The sequence below is a fragment of the Osmerus mordax genome, chromosome 3, assembly GCF_038355195.1.
Source record: "Osmerus mordax isolate fOsmMor3 chromosome 3, fOsmMor3.pri, whole genome shotgun sequence".
Lineage (NCBI taxonomy): Eukaryota > Metazoa > Chordata > Actinopteri > Osmeriformes > Osmeridae > Osmerus > Osmerus mordax.
In genome coordinates, this window is record NC_090052.1 from 20,018,806 (window position 1) to 20,033,690 (window position 14,885).

At 46.8% G+C, this 14,885-nt stretch overlaps 1 protein-coding gene across 1 annotated transcript; it reads right to left on the reverse strand.

Annotated features, from left to right (window-relative positions):
• Positions 1–47: 47 nt before the first annotated feature.
• On the reverse strand, positions 48–13,045 carry ezh1 (enhancer of zeste 1 polycomb repressive complex 2 subunit). The gene is made up of 21 exons (XM_067233601.1): positions 12,797–13,045; positions 11,474–11,765; positions 11,254–11,379; positions 10,712–10,834; positions 10,209–10,326; positions 9,874–9,964; positions 9,545–9,684; positions 8,818–8,920; positions 8,294–8,457; positions 8,049–8,140; positions 7,772–7,934; positions 6,163–6,347; positions 4,795–4,886; positions 4,526–4,554; positions 4,277–4,402; positions 2,729–2,907; positions 2,284–2,379; positions 2,103–2,184; positions 1,944–2,024; positions 1,723–1,807; positions 48–1,504 (listed from the first exon to the last, which is right to left on the reverse strand). Exons 2-21 carry the CDS (start codon positions 11,759–11,761, stop codon positions 1,444–1,446), a joined length of 2,424 nt encoding a protein of 807 aa, XP_067089702.1. The 5' UTR covers positions 11,762–11,765; positions 12,797–13,045; the 3' UTR covers positions 48–1,443.
• Positions 13,046–14,885: the final 1,840 nt, after the last annotated feature.

The following is a 14,885-nucleotide window of genomic DNA, read 5'->3' on the forward strand; positions in this document are numbered from 1 at the left end:
TCACGAATACAGACATAACAAATAATGATTATTCAAGACAAGACAAGTTATCATGTATAAAGTTAAAGTTTTATTTTCATAGGCATACATTTTCAGATAATGCTTCAGTCAAATTTAGCTCCAGTCAGAAAGAGCTCATGTCAAAGGGGGCTTTAAAGTTGGATTAGGATAAAAGCTGGGGCAATATCAACCCTGGATTTATTTTTGTCAGGAAAATAAAGAAATTACATAGATGGGTTTACACAACATCCAGGTGGGGCACTTGCCATTTGGTCAAATATATATTTTTTGCTTTTCCCATGACGTTAACCTCAAGCACCTGTAACAGTACCTTTAACATAGTTCTATCCACTATACATTGCTGTACATAAGACAGCCCATTGCTTTCTGTTGGGATTCATTTGGCACTTAGAGCTTTTCTTTCAGGGAAGACTATTGGTGTGTTGTTGTGAAAGTCGCCAGAAAATCTGACATGTAAACTCAATGGTGCTTTTTGTAAGAACAGGAGCATTGCCTGAAGTACCAGTGGCCAAGGTAGGCCTGATGTGGAGCTGCAAAAGGGGAGAGGTGTCCCTCCTTCACCACCAGAGTTCACATTCAGTCAGTCGGTTACTTGTACGGTTGCCTATGTCTGCAGAACATTGATATATAAATGCAAGGTTATTATTTCACTAACAATGAAGAAGTGGTGTAGATGCTAGCCACAGAGAGAGATCACGCAGAGCTCAGCAAACAGCAGGCATATCCATACCCATACCTCCGCAACCAGCACATCCAGACTGACTACAATGAGGAGTAACAGCTAGGGTAACATTACGGGACACTAACAAACTCTACAGATCTTCATTTCGATGCAAAGCTGATGCTCCTGCTAATGTGCTTATAGCTTGTCTGTCGGAGAGAAGCACATGCACTGTATTAAATCGTCATTAGATACACTATGAAAGCTAGCACTGCTTGTAGAGAGGTCGAACACAAGCCCAGATACAAGTACAGTAACTGAACCACAGAAAGAGAGCACGGAAATGCATAGTAGGTTTACCATTATTTCTTTGTATGCACTAGATAGAAACAACAAGACTGGCAAGATGCTCTTTGTGCACTATAAGCCTTACACAGAATATATAGAAGGTACTGGCGCCATCCTAATAGCTTGTTTAGTTTCCTAGCTTGTAGGTGCAGAGATTTTGTGAGGTGGGGGTATCCAGCGATGGGCGACGAATGTGAGGAGGGGAAGCGATGTCAGTGATTTAGGACGGGCAGGTAAGCATGACCTTAGCTGATGAGGGCGTAGTGTCACGTCCCTGGAGAGCCGTTTGTAACAAGTGTTGCTATGTCCTCCCCTTCCTTCTTCCTTTCTGTAGCTCACCGTCCTTCTCACCAGAGCCGGGCATTGTGGGAAGGACGGAGCAGGTGTCTCAGAGGGGCGTCCTGCACATGCGGCTAGGTCACGTCTATTTCCCTCTCAATCCCGACATATTTTAGGGCGTCGGCTTGGCTGTATCTTTTGGGGAGAGGATGGAGAGAGAGGAGAAAGAGACGGAGAGAGCAAGGGTGTACAATGACAAAACATTGTGCTCATAAATATCGCATACAAATCAATGGGTCTCAAGGCTCCTGTGGGGTGACAGATTAGAAAGAGAAGTACATAACTGAAAAAAGAAGCTTCATCTTCATAAGAGAGGCTACTCTGAGCAGAGGTTAAAACCCCCGTCACACTACCTGTAGTCAAAGAAGAGCTCCTCTCCCTGCAGGATAGCCCGTTTGGCAAAGATCCCAATGCGGTGGTCTCCATTCACCATGACAACTACAACAGCAGCAATCCCACATTCAACCGTTAAAAAAAACAATGTAGCGGAAAAACCACAACAAACTCAACCAGTCAATCCTCTAGGACAGCTCTTTGTGTATCTGGAGCCAGTCGAGTTGGGCTCTGGTCTTACCCTTGGCGTAGCAGTTTGGATTGACAGAGTGATTGGCAAAGCGTATTTTGTTCCCCTTCCTCGTGGCGTCTACAACAAAGTCTGCGAAGACACGGCACGGTGAGTTCGGGTACTGCCGGACACAACAAGATGATGAGGCCAACCACTGTTTGACTTTACCATTGTTGAGGTTGAAGAGGAAGCTGGACATGTATTTGTCGTAGATCCTGCCCCGCCGATCTGCTTCGTCCTGGGAGATCAGCTACACACAAACACACGGGTTCCATCGTTTTTTTGTGGCCTCTGTGTACATTTCTCAGGATGTTTTGTGTGTCGTCACGAAGCATCTAACTGGCCTCACCTCTCCGCAATACTCTGAGATGAACTCGTTCTTCTGAACGGGCTCTTTGATGAAGGTACCCCAGCCTGCAACATCCGATGGCGCCAGTAGGAGGTGCTAGTGAGATCAGAGAGTAAAGTGCAGGCTTTATCAATGCAAAAACAAAATCAGTCTTAGCCCTAAAGATCATTCACCTGGATTCACACACAGTACAGCTTCAGAGAAAGCTGTGTGTTACAGCTTCGTCTTTACATTTAGTCATTTAGCAGCCGCTCTTATCCAGAGCAACTTACAGTAAGTACAGGGACATTCCCCCGAGGCAAGTAGGGTGAAGTGCCTTGTCCAAGGACACGTCATTTTGCACGGCCAGGAATCAAACTGGCAATCTTCTGATTAATAGCCATATTCCCTAACCACTCAGCCCTCTGACTCCCCAGTATTGATATGGGGCTGAGCAGCCCAGTACCTTCTTGAGGCCTCTCTGGATGCTGCAGTTCTTGCAGGAGACCACCTTGCTGTCCCAGTGGTCTGCAGCCCCGCAGGTCATGCACAGGTCCGGGTCACACTCTCTAACAGCCAGGTAGCAAGGGCACTGCTTGGTGTTGCACTGGGTCTTGCACCGGCAGCCTGGAAACCGGTTCTGGCCTGAATGACAACCCAGGTGAACGTTTCGACATCAGAACCTTGTTGCTGCCAAACACCTTGTTGCTGGCATATAAAGACACTTAAGTCTTTATATGCCCCCCCCCCCCCCCCTCCCCCAGTCTAGAATAACAATCCTGAACATTCTCTCTTGATGACTAGCAGCATTTGCATGAATGAACAACTCGCTATGTCCTTCAAAGTACCACAATCCTTTGTGACCTCTGCTGGCAGCTATGTTGGACTACAACTCGGCAGGGAGCAGGGAAGAGCCTGCAGGGCAGATGGATGAAGAAAATGAGCAGACATCATTTCAAATGTCCTTCTCCGGCAGGTTTAACTGTGGGAAAAATCCAGCAAAACTAGTCTGAATTTGTCTTCTGTGTTCTCCTTTGTCAGAGTGAGTTTGTGTGTGCCTGCGTGTGTCTGGGTGCTCGTGTGTGCGAGTGTGTATTACTGTACGAAACGTTGTTTTAGAAGAGCTGTCTGACTCATATTATTGATGTGTACGATGCTGTAAATCCGGCGCAGAGCCCGTCACATCCCTTTGATTTCTTTCCAGAGCTGTGAAGCTCACACATGTAAACCCTAGGCTGCTTCCTGTTTGGATCCCACTTTCCTCAGCTACGGGAAGAGGAGGGGGGAGAGGGAGGAGGGGGACAGGGAGGAGGGGGTTGTACCTCTATTAGGTGAATAATGTTCCAAAGTTGAAAATGCAAAGCCAAGAACAGCCCTTATGCCCCCCCCCCCCTCCCTCTCCTTTTCTCTTTCTGTAGTCTGGTCTCCAGAAAGACAAATACATTATGCGTTCCCCGCCCTGTGGCCATGTTTGGAAGTGCGTTCTGCCTCATTTCTGTCCTGATGAATGTGTGGGCACAAGACTTGTGTTGAACAGATGCCTGGGCAGGCCTGCCAGAGGGCAGCTCCTTCTTCTAATGCAGCCAGAGGAAGATCACTTTACATAGTCCTCTATTGTGGCCTGGTGACAGAGGGAGTGAGCGTGAGAGAGACAGAGAGAGAGACAGAAAGAGAACAAAGGAGAGAGAAACAGAGCGCGAGAGAGAGAGACAGTTTGCCTGTGTACTGTATACGAGAGGGAAAGACAGAAAGCGAGAGAGATAGAGAGAGAGATAGTATTCTCCCACTCAAACTGCCTGTGGACAGTTTCCTCATAATACAACTAAGGCTTGCTATATCTCCTCGCTCACAGAAGTGATGATCCTATTCCAGAGCAGAGCATTCATCATGTACAGTACACTGTATACAGTATACCTTCTGAAGCCGAGTGAGTGGGTGAGTGTGAGGGCGAGTGAGTGGGGGGGGGGGGGGGGGGGGGGGCGTCACACGTGTGGGACGGTAAGGTGACACTCACACTCCTGCTCGCACTGGCAGAACTTTTCACAGAAGTTCTGGGTCATCACACAGGGACAGGAGCTGTCACATGGGTGGTCTGGGTGGTCACACGGCTGGTAGTTGTACACTGTGTTGGAGGAGCTGTCTGGTAGAGAGAGGGACAAAGACATCAGGTTCCTTGAACAGGAAAAGGGATATTGGGATTTATTCGAGCGCTAAAAAAAAGAATGGAGTGCATTACGGCTGAGAAGAAAAATGAGGGGCCTACCTTTCTTGAGCTGGATCTTTGCCCATAATCTATAAGGCAAAGATAGAAAAAGGGTTATTTTTTTCCCCATTTTTCAAAGTCTATTTTAGAGCACAACAAAGGGTGAATGATTACTGTAGCTTTCACTTTTTAATGTAAAAAATGTATATCTGCTGTCTGTTTGACTGCTGGCTAATGCGGTAACATTCTCCCTGCATTCCTCAGAGATCACACTGCCACAGGGGTTGTGAGGGGAGAGAGAGAGCCAGCCGGACTGGCAGCCATCTTGCCTGTGTTTCCTCTTCTTCTTCTGAGGGGAGATGCCACCATCGTCCAAGGGCACACGGTGGATCAGGACCTCCTTCACTGCAAACTCATACACCTGGTAGAGAACGCAAACAACAACATCAACAGATGGACACACCCAACTGTACACACATCTGGCCACCCATTCAACATCATGTTTCCCTGAACCCTAACCTTAACCCAAAAACCTCACCAGATCCCTAAACTAAACCCCAACCCTGGCTCCTATTCATAACCCTAAAACTGTCCCCTTAGCCAAACTCTGTCCTTCTAACCCTAACAATAATTCTAACCCCAGCCTTGAATCCCCCTAGAAAAAACACTTGAACTTGTGAGGAAGAAAATCTCCCCACAAGTTCACATTTTTCAAATTTTACTGTTCTTGAGAGGACGTCTGGTCCCCGCAGGAATAACAAAAAATATCCACACACACACACTCCACCCACACTCACAACACATACACACAAAGCCCCAAACTACATCTGCCTGCCAAAAAAGCTGATTAGGCCTCATCCCTAGGACAGACAGACTGATGAACTAGACAGACAGACAGACAGACAGACAGAGTGACACAGACAGACAGACAGATGAACTAGACATACAGGCAGAGTGACACAGGCAGGCAGGCAGGCAGACAGGCAGAGTGAGACAGGCAGACAGGCAGATGAACTAGACATACAGGCAGAGTGAGACAGGCAGACAGACAGGCAGAGTGAGACAGGCAGACAGACAGGCAGAGTGAGACAGGCAGACAGGCAGACAGACAGGCAGACAGACTACACAGCAATGGGTTGCAGGGTTTCCCGTCAGCTGAGTCACAAGCTCCAGGCCGTTCCAAAACTGTCACGGCCTCTTTAAAGTGGGTGTGTCAGATCTGCATTTGGCTTCTCTTTGTTTCCTTGTCTTCGTCTGTCTTCAGGGGGGTTTACATGAGTCTTATTCTTTGGGCTGAAATCTAATCAGAATTGTTTTCTGGTCTAATCAGAATCTCTAGAATGTTCTCCACGCAGGCCACACACTGTGTAGAACCTCAGCTGGAAGGATTGGGATAGTCTACAGCTGTGTGTGTTTGGAAAGCATGGCTGGAGTGAATAAGGAAGATGTCATACACAGACCCTCGCTGACCTAATTTATGGTGCCACATGCTGTTGAAATTCCATTTGTAATCACCCCAATTATACACACTGTGAAACCACAACCACAGTATGTCCATGTGTTGCGAAACACCTCAACACAACAGCGTAGCAAGTGTGTGTTGGTCTGTCCGCAGAACGTCATGTCATTTGGATACTATTTATTGGCCCCGATGTTGTGAATGTGTATGGGTGGTAGGTGTTTGGAGCATGAGTCACCTGCTTGCAGGTCTTGGTGCCGATGAGGCGTGCGATTGAGCAGAAGTTGTTGTAGTAAGTGCCATGGAGCACTCTGAAAAGAGACTCCTCCGCCCCGCCCCACTGGCCCGGCCCTCCAGCCTGTCCAGCCTCCTCCTCCCCCGGACCACGCATCTTAGTAGGGGTCTGACAACGAGAGTTTCCCTCTGGAGAACAAACACACAAGTGCAACCACACGCACAACCCCATAAACACACACACGCACGCACACCGGATATTTAAGACTCATGCTTGTACACCGAGTGCCAAAAACAGAGTGGCATGTTGCTTGGCAACTGAGACAAGGCGGTGTTGCTGTGACCACATGCTAAGACTGGGATTCCTCATTAATCTGGCCATCAATCTGTTTTTCTCTGGATCTGAGAACGTGTGAAAGGCACACCTCCTTGTGTACACAACACTCAAATAGTTTAGCTCAACCATTTCAACCGATGAATCTCGAAATGAGAACTTCATTTACAGATGTCACATGACCAACAAGTCGAACGCTGGAGGGAATGAGTAATTGAGAGAGGGGAGTGGGATACGAGAGAGTCTAATGGGGATATGAGAGCCAGAGAGCCAGAAAGAGAGAGTGGTCCAACCTCCCACTGCTCTCCACATGAATCTGTCAATAGACAAAGGAAGTGAGGGGGCTGGGTGAGGAGGTGTTTATTTTGGGTCTGAAGACTGCACAAAATTATGATTTTTATTTGGAAAGACAGAGTAAGATTATAAGAGGATATAAAGGAGAAAGAACAAAAAAGAACCTGTCCCATAACTGAGCTCCTAGTGTTCTCTACTGGTCTCCTTCCTGAGGAGCTAGTGTTCTAGTCTCCTTCCTGAGGAGCTAGTGTTCTCTACTGGTCTCCTTCCTGAGGAGCTAGTGTTCTCTACTAGTCTCCTTCCTGAGGAGCTAGTGTTCTAGTCCCCTTCCTGAGGAGCTAGTGTTCTCTACTGGTCTCCTTCCTGAGGAGCTAGTGTTCTCTACTAGTCTCCTTCCTGAGGAGCTAGTGTTCTCTACTAGTCTCCTTCCTGAGGAACTAGTGTTCTAGTCTCCTTCCTGAGGAGCTAGTGTTCTCTACTGGTCTCCTTCCTGAGGAGCTAGTGTTCTTTACTGGTCTCCTTCCTGAGGAGCTAGTGTTCTAGTCTCCTTCCTGAGGAGCTAGTGTTCTCTACTAGTGTCCTTCCTGAGGAGCTAGTGTTCTCTACTAGTCTCCTTCCTGAGGAGCTAGTGTTCTCTACTGGTCTCCTTCCTGAGGAACTAGTGTTCTAGTCTCCTTCCTGAGGAGCTAGTGTTCTCTACTAGTCTCCTTCCTGAGGAGCTAGTGTTCTCTACTGGTCTCCTTCCTGAGGAGCTAGTGTTCTTTACTGGTCTCCTTCCTGAGGAGCTAGTGTTCTAGTCTCCTTCCTGAGGAGCTAGTGTTCTAGTCTCCTTCCTGAGGAGCTAGTGTTCTCTACTAGTGTCCTTCCTGAGGAGCTAGTGTTCTCTACTGGTCTCCTTCCTGAGGAGTTAGTGTTCTAGTCTCCTTCCTGAGGAGCTAGTGTTCTAGTCTCCTTCCTGAGGAGCTAGTGTCTGCTATTCGCTTACCTGAGGAACTGGTTGTCTCGTGGTCACTGTCGCCATCCTTGCCCTCCTCAGCAGCGGCAGAGGGGCCAGCACAACTGGCGCTGGCGAGGCGGTTCTGTCTCCCCCGCCTCCGAGACCTCTGGGAACGCAGCATGTGCTGATCTGCAAACTCTTTGGCCCCTTTCTTCAGAGGACACATCAGAGGAGACAAGAAGACAGGTTATAGGGGAGAGAGAGAGTGGATGCTAAGTAGTCGGTCGGAAGAATATGCAGAGGTGAACGTAGACATGGATCCCACCTGTAGCTGAAAGCAGTCCACGCCACAAGGCTCGGTCTCGATGCGAATCTCCTTGCTTTTCCTCTTGTAAACATTAGGTGTGGCATGGAATGCTTCACAGGCCGAGACAAATGCACAAGGAGCGTTACTATCTTGTTACTTGTAAAAAAAATAAGTATAAAGTACGAAGAAATGATCCTCAAATGACATGCGTGTGTTTGTCATGGGAAAAGACAACGTGTTGGAGAAGTGTCTTAAGACATTACGGTGCAGGAAGCAGTCGTATTTGAAGCAGCGCCTGCAGAAGAGAGTGTGGAAGGAGTGAAGGGACTGCTCTCTCTGTACAGACTTGGCAAAGGGCCCATCCATGTTAGGGGTGCAGAGGGGGGGCAGCTTGACCGGGCTGGGGGGCTCCAACAGGTCCTTGTACCTGTAATGAGCAGCGAAAGAGAAGCAAAAAAGAGTGAGCGCAAAATAACTACAAAAGAAAACGTGCACTTCACCTACAAAAGCATTTTTTTTCAATACATTTCATCGAAGTTGATGTGAAATCCAAGCAGTATTTTGCCAGTAGCCTGCGCAACTGAAGGTGGGTTTGGAGGAGAGTCACAGTAGTTTTAAAACAGAGGCTCTTTGAGATGCTGATATTTCTGCTCCTTTCAATCAGAGGGTCTGAGAGCAGCCACCATTATTACCTTCCCCTGAGAGGCCGCGTCTCCATGGTGAACACTAAGCAACGCTCTGCTAAAGACGGAACACATAGATGCCGAGTTTTTGTGCACTTTCTTACTTTTCTTTGAGCTCCTCCATAGTGCCCTTGTAGGGAAACATTGAGGCGATGGCTGTGAATATCTTATCGTTTGGGATCTTCTTACTGGTGGACAAATCTTTCACTGACCAAGACAGAGAAAGGTAAGACAAAGAACAGAGAGTGAGCAAAGATCTTAGATTCTCTCTACTGTACAACAGCAGCACTCAGATCTTCTCCAGTGTGCCACAGTGGAAGAAATCCTGCTGTAATTACCAAATAACAAAAGTAGTCTTGTCTGCGATGAGTGACTGGGGTGCGGAAGTCATTATTTCATTTGTACGCGTTTGTGTGCGAGTGCACATGTCGTCTGTGTGTGTGTGTGTGTGTGTGTGTGAGACGACTGGGTCTGCATTCAGAATGTACTTGTTTCTCTCTTCGGCACTGGCTCAGAGACAACCTCTCCAAACACCGCCAATTCCCATATTGGCCAGTTCCAGAGGTCATGCGGCACTGAAACCAGATCCAGGCTGTATCGGTGTCATGTGCAAACAGGTTTTCCCAGTCAACCCTGTCCCCAGAACACTGGGACACTCTGACAGTAAACAATCCCAGTGATAGTGCAGTGGGGCCTGGACACCCTCTTGGATCCTCCACTACACAAGGCATGGTCAAAGTGCTCAACTTTGTGTACCTTGTTCTCTTGATTAATGATCATCGAATCATGCTTACAGCTCCCTGTCTGTCAGACAGTCTAAAAGAAACTCACCCTCAGTCAAGCTCCTCCTCTTCCTCCTGAGGAAGGCCACGGCTGCCTTTGGTTCCTCTGACCCTTCCGTTGTCCCTCTCCTCAGCCCTCTCTCCTCCTCTTTCTTCCCTCTCTCCTCCTCTTTCTTCCCTCTCTCCTCCTCTCTCCTCCCCCTCTCCTCCTCTTTCTTCCCTCTCTCCTCCTCCCTCCTCCCCCTCTCCTCCTCTTTCTTCCCTCTCTCCTCCTCTCTCCTCCCTCTCTCCTCCTCTTTCTTCCCTCTCTCCTCCTCTTTCTTCCCCCTCTCCTCCTCTCTCCTCCCCCTCTCCTCCTCTCTCCTCCCCCTCTCCTCTCCGCCCTCCTCGTTGTCCTCCTCCTGGTCCGAGTATTGGCTGAGGGCCTCCACCAGTTCTTTAAAGATCTCATCGTTGATAAACCCCCCCTCTGGGACCCAAACAAACAGTCAACATGTCAGCACCAAGTCATGACATCACACAACATGCGTCAGTACGTATCCCCCAGAAACATCTTACCCCAAACACACGTCAGGCACGTCAGGGTGACATCATAGAGCCCGCCTAACCCCACACCTCCCATAAAAGTCTGGGTTGATAAACGATACCGAAGACGCGCATCGGCGGAACGGGACAGACACACGGATGACGTCGACACGCGGGGCAGTACGCACGTCTGTCTCCGTGGACGCCGTCATAGTTGTCGATGAGCTCCTCCAGGAAGGCCTCATCCTGCTCCAGGACCTCGTCCCCCATGTAGGGGATGTTGTGTAGGAATGTCTCATCCTCCACCTAACATGGGAAGAACATTACATTTAGTCATTTAGCAGACGCTCTTATCCAGAGCGACTTTCAGTAAGTACAGGGACATACGTCCGTCCCTAACCGCTCAGCCATCTGACCCCCAGAAGTTAGAAGTATATATTCAGAGACTGCTGGCACGACTTCGACATGACATTTTCCAATTTGACATTTCATTCGTTAAGCAGACTCTTTTATCCAAAGCGGGGAGCAAAAAGTGCATGTGGAAAGTGCAGCAGAAGATCAAGGATCAGAAGTGCACGGATCTAACAGTGTTTTCGAGCTGGATTTTCGATGGTGCGTCTATTGTATGAGCGCGTGAGCAGAAGGCTAACCTAGCCGAGGCCTGGCTTGGTGAGGATACAGAGATGCGTACCATGAAGTTGTGCTGCAGAGGAGACCAGGAATACATGAAGGGGATTCCTGTCACCGTCGTCAGGGGTTGCATGGCAACCGCCTGGGCTTTGAACGCTGGGAAGCCGAACTCCACCATGCACATCTGTGATTGGACAAGGGGAGATGGGAGAGTAACATGGGTAATGTGGAAAATAGATATGCCATTCATATTTGTACGTCATATAAATACATCCCATGTCCCTGAAGTTATTTTTTATACAATAAGAGTTACTACTGGCGTAGCACTAGGGAGGGACATACCAGGATATAAAAATAATGCTATGCTGCTCTGCCTTTAGAATGAGAAGGTAATCTACAGAAGGTTGAGAGTTTGAACAGTCCTGTTAGCTCACAGCATTCTCATTGGAGGACTTTCTTTCGGGGATCATTATAAATCACAGCATTGATGGACAGGATTACCAGTCGAGCCAGAGCAACCTGGACAGGATTACGAGTCGAGCCAGAGCAGCACAGGCAGGATTATGAATTGAGCCAGAGGCTCTCTCTCCTGCTCGGACCAACCTTCTTGCTGGGCTGAGCTCCACCAGAAGTGGACAGGGGAATGGACTGGACCCTAAGCTTGGACCACTCTGTATTCAGTAAGTTTGTCTGTTCCTCAATCTTCTGCCGGTTGGACATGAACAGGGCCTGCAAAATAACATCACACAAGATACGTTTCATTCGCACAGACACAACTTTTCCAACTCCACGGACAAACTCTGTTTAGTGAACAGGTTTTCACCTTGACCTCTTCTGCTTTCTTAAGTCGTTTCAGCTGACGAAGGCGCATGTACTCAGACTTCACCCTCTTCCTCCACTCTACCAGGCTGCTAGAAGGGCTGTTTGGGGCAGAGTGAGGCTCCTGGTCTGAGGCTGGGCCTGGAGCTGGAGATGAGGCTGGTGCCAGTGATGAGGCCTGGGCCGGGGCAGAGGCTAGGGCAGAGACTGGGGCAGAGGCTGGGACCCATGCTGGGTCGGGGGTTGGGGCCAGGGCTGGGGGGGAGGCCAAGGCCTCCAGACCATCTTCCATGATCCTAAACCACAACCATTATAAGAGTCTCAGTTTATTGGAGTAAGTGGCACACAAACTTATTCTAAAGTAAATACTGAAAATTAAGAGAGCAATGAGACATTACTAAGGATATTCAAATAATCAAAGACCATTTTGTTAGTTGGCATAATTATATGGCCTAATTAGAAATTCAATTCTGAAGAAGATAAAATGTGTAGCTAAATTTGTTATATTTGTATTCTAGTTCATTCCAACAGGCATCTCAGCTAGATAAGTCTGGTAGATTACAATATGCGAACATTGTCCCAGTAGACCGACCAGCTTCCCGTAAGGAATGATTCATTTACTCTCATACTACACACATTGAGTATGACTAAAACGTCATTCACTTCATCAGAAGACGGCTTCTCGACCGTGTGTGCAGACTGCTGCCCCCCTCTGTTTGACAAACAAAATTGTGGTCAGGTTTAAAAATACCTTTAAATTACAACCTGGCCAGTGCGACATTGCGTGTGACTAAGTAGGCCTGCAGAATAACCAAATAATGGACACCGAATTAAAACATTACATAAACAACCCAAACCGCAAAACGAATGTACGCCCCCTTCGAATGGCAGAAGACGCACGTTTTCCCTTGCACGCACATTGCACTGTGAAAGTGGGCGTGACCCTTCCGAAAGGCAATATGAAACGGAGCAGAAAAGTGCGTAGTATACTTTTCCTGGATTTCGTAACCTCCCTAAGCAAAATGTGATTTCGTAATATAATATAAAATACTCTGTCATAACACAAATATCGTGCGTTGCGCATTGCTTTCCTCTCATGGCGAACGACGTGTTCTATAAAGCCATCGCTATGAGTGCATCAACAGTAGGGTAACGCAGCAGTCATATTGAAACAGACTACGTTTCCCTTTAAATTTCCAGTCAAATGTAGAAAGGAAATATTACGATCAACAATATCATAGTGGCATATAAGATATGTCTGTTTTTCGCTCTTAAAAGCACTCATGTTCAGCACTGAGATACTCTACAATGTCGCAGTTACAAATACCTTCGAGAATCCTCGTGTCCTGCCTCCTATTTGTAGTGATAGAGCCCGTCAGTGACGCGTTGATCAGAACTCGCCGTTTCACATCCACTATAATAAGATAACGCTATCTTCGCTACAGACTCGACGTATTAAATAAGGTCCACGCATATGTAGTCACTAGCCAAAGAGATCCAAAGATTCCTAGGTTATCCGTCCGCATGCTGAGATTGTAGTTGTACAGTTAAAAGCTGCGCACTTAGCTGGCTCAGACAGTCCAAGCAGAGGGTGACGTCTTTAAACATGGGATGGATGTGCACGTCGAACTGTGGTTAGATGAATTGTGCATCTTAAAATTAGTTAAATTTATGGTATTAATAATGGCATAATAAAGATATAAATGTGTCCAATAAAATGCGCATGCATGCACATGATAAAATTATAAAGAGAGTTCTTGGCTAAATTACTAGGATTTGTTATTGTTAATGAAATGTTTAATAGGCAGCCGAAGTGAGAAAAGTATCTGAACTGTCCCGATAGATGATATTATTCTACGATAATAAAGGCATATTTCTAATTAAAATGAGGGAAACGTTGAGTTTTTGATAAAATATGCTACGCTGCCTTTGCATTTGTTCAGTGGTAAATGTAAAATAAGGTACAAGCTATGGTCATGTAGCTTATTACAAGTATGGTAACCTATAACAGACGTCATTATACATATCCTGCGGTGAACTAGTCAAATAGTAGTGGCAGTGAGTGGAAAAGCCCGTACTGTTTTTCCATCTCCTAGAAGGACTTGCTTCTCTGCATGTTGTTTTTCTTCTCGCAAGGGGCGGGAGGGTAGGTTGTCGCACGACAGTTTAATCAGGGTAGGTCAGCACCGCCGCTGCCACGCTACTGCTCCACATCAAGACCACGTGACTCACCCATGCTAGACTAGGCTCTCTCGGCCCCGTGACACCAAGGATGAACCCTACATGCTCTCAGAAAATATATTTAAACTTTGGTTTCGGACCCTGAATGTGTGATGGTTACCTACATTAGAAGAAACAGATACACAGTTGTAAAAATAAAAATAAATATTACAATGATTAATTTTATTAAGCACATTGTTTATCAATAGTTCAATGTAAACATGGGCTACATGAATCATTTATAAATTACATTAAAAAAAAATACTAGTCATAAAGTCACTGTTGACTTATAAATTGCCTCCTGTTCCAATGAAAGACTTATGACGTGTGGTCTCCCCTCGAACAATAGATGGCACTACAGAGCTGTATACGTTGGCTTCAAATAATGGTAAGTAATTAGGATTAAAATCAGAAAAAAACACAAGAGGATATCTTTCCATTTTTAAAGACTGTCTAACTTAGTTGTGATCTTTGAAAAGGCTGTTAACACATTTCTATAGACTGACAGTTGATTAGTGGTAGTGGTTGTTGATCAGTGATGCAAATGATACACTGTGGTTATACCTTGCTCACCATCTCTCCATTTTTAAAGATGCTCTCCCTCTCTCTCCTCTCTTTCGAGGGGAAAGAACCCTACGTTCTTCCCTCTCTCTCCCTCTCTCCCCCCTCTCCCCTCCCCCTTTCTCTCATAGTTCTCCTTTCTCCCCCTCTCTCTCTCTCTCTCTCTCTCTCTCTCTCTCTCTCTCTCTCTCTCTCTCTCTCTCTCTCTCTCTCTCTCTCTCTCTCTGTCTCTCTCTCTCTCTCTCTCTCTCTCTCTCTCTCACACACACACACACCCACAGTATCTGCAGTGTTGCTTGATCGGAGCTATGGAGTGTTTATTCTGGACTGTAAAATAAAAGCAAACACGTGCAAGAAGATAAGCCGTGGAGGGAGGCCTTATCAGCGGAAGGTTTTTAATTGTGTATCCTATAAACGTTGTGTGTTGGTCTTGGCACCTAAGATTGGAGTTTCATATCTTCCAACGTGCTGAAGTGCTGTGCTCAGTGATCCTTGTCAGAAAAGCTGGGAGATAGAGCACTTCAAAAGACTCAAAAGACGGCTGGAGAAATACATTACATACCGTATCATCAATGACATTACTCCAACTCTGGTTAGCACTCAATCTTATTATATAAGAACTTGTCTGATATGTT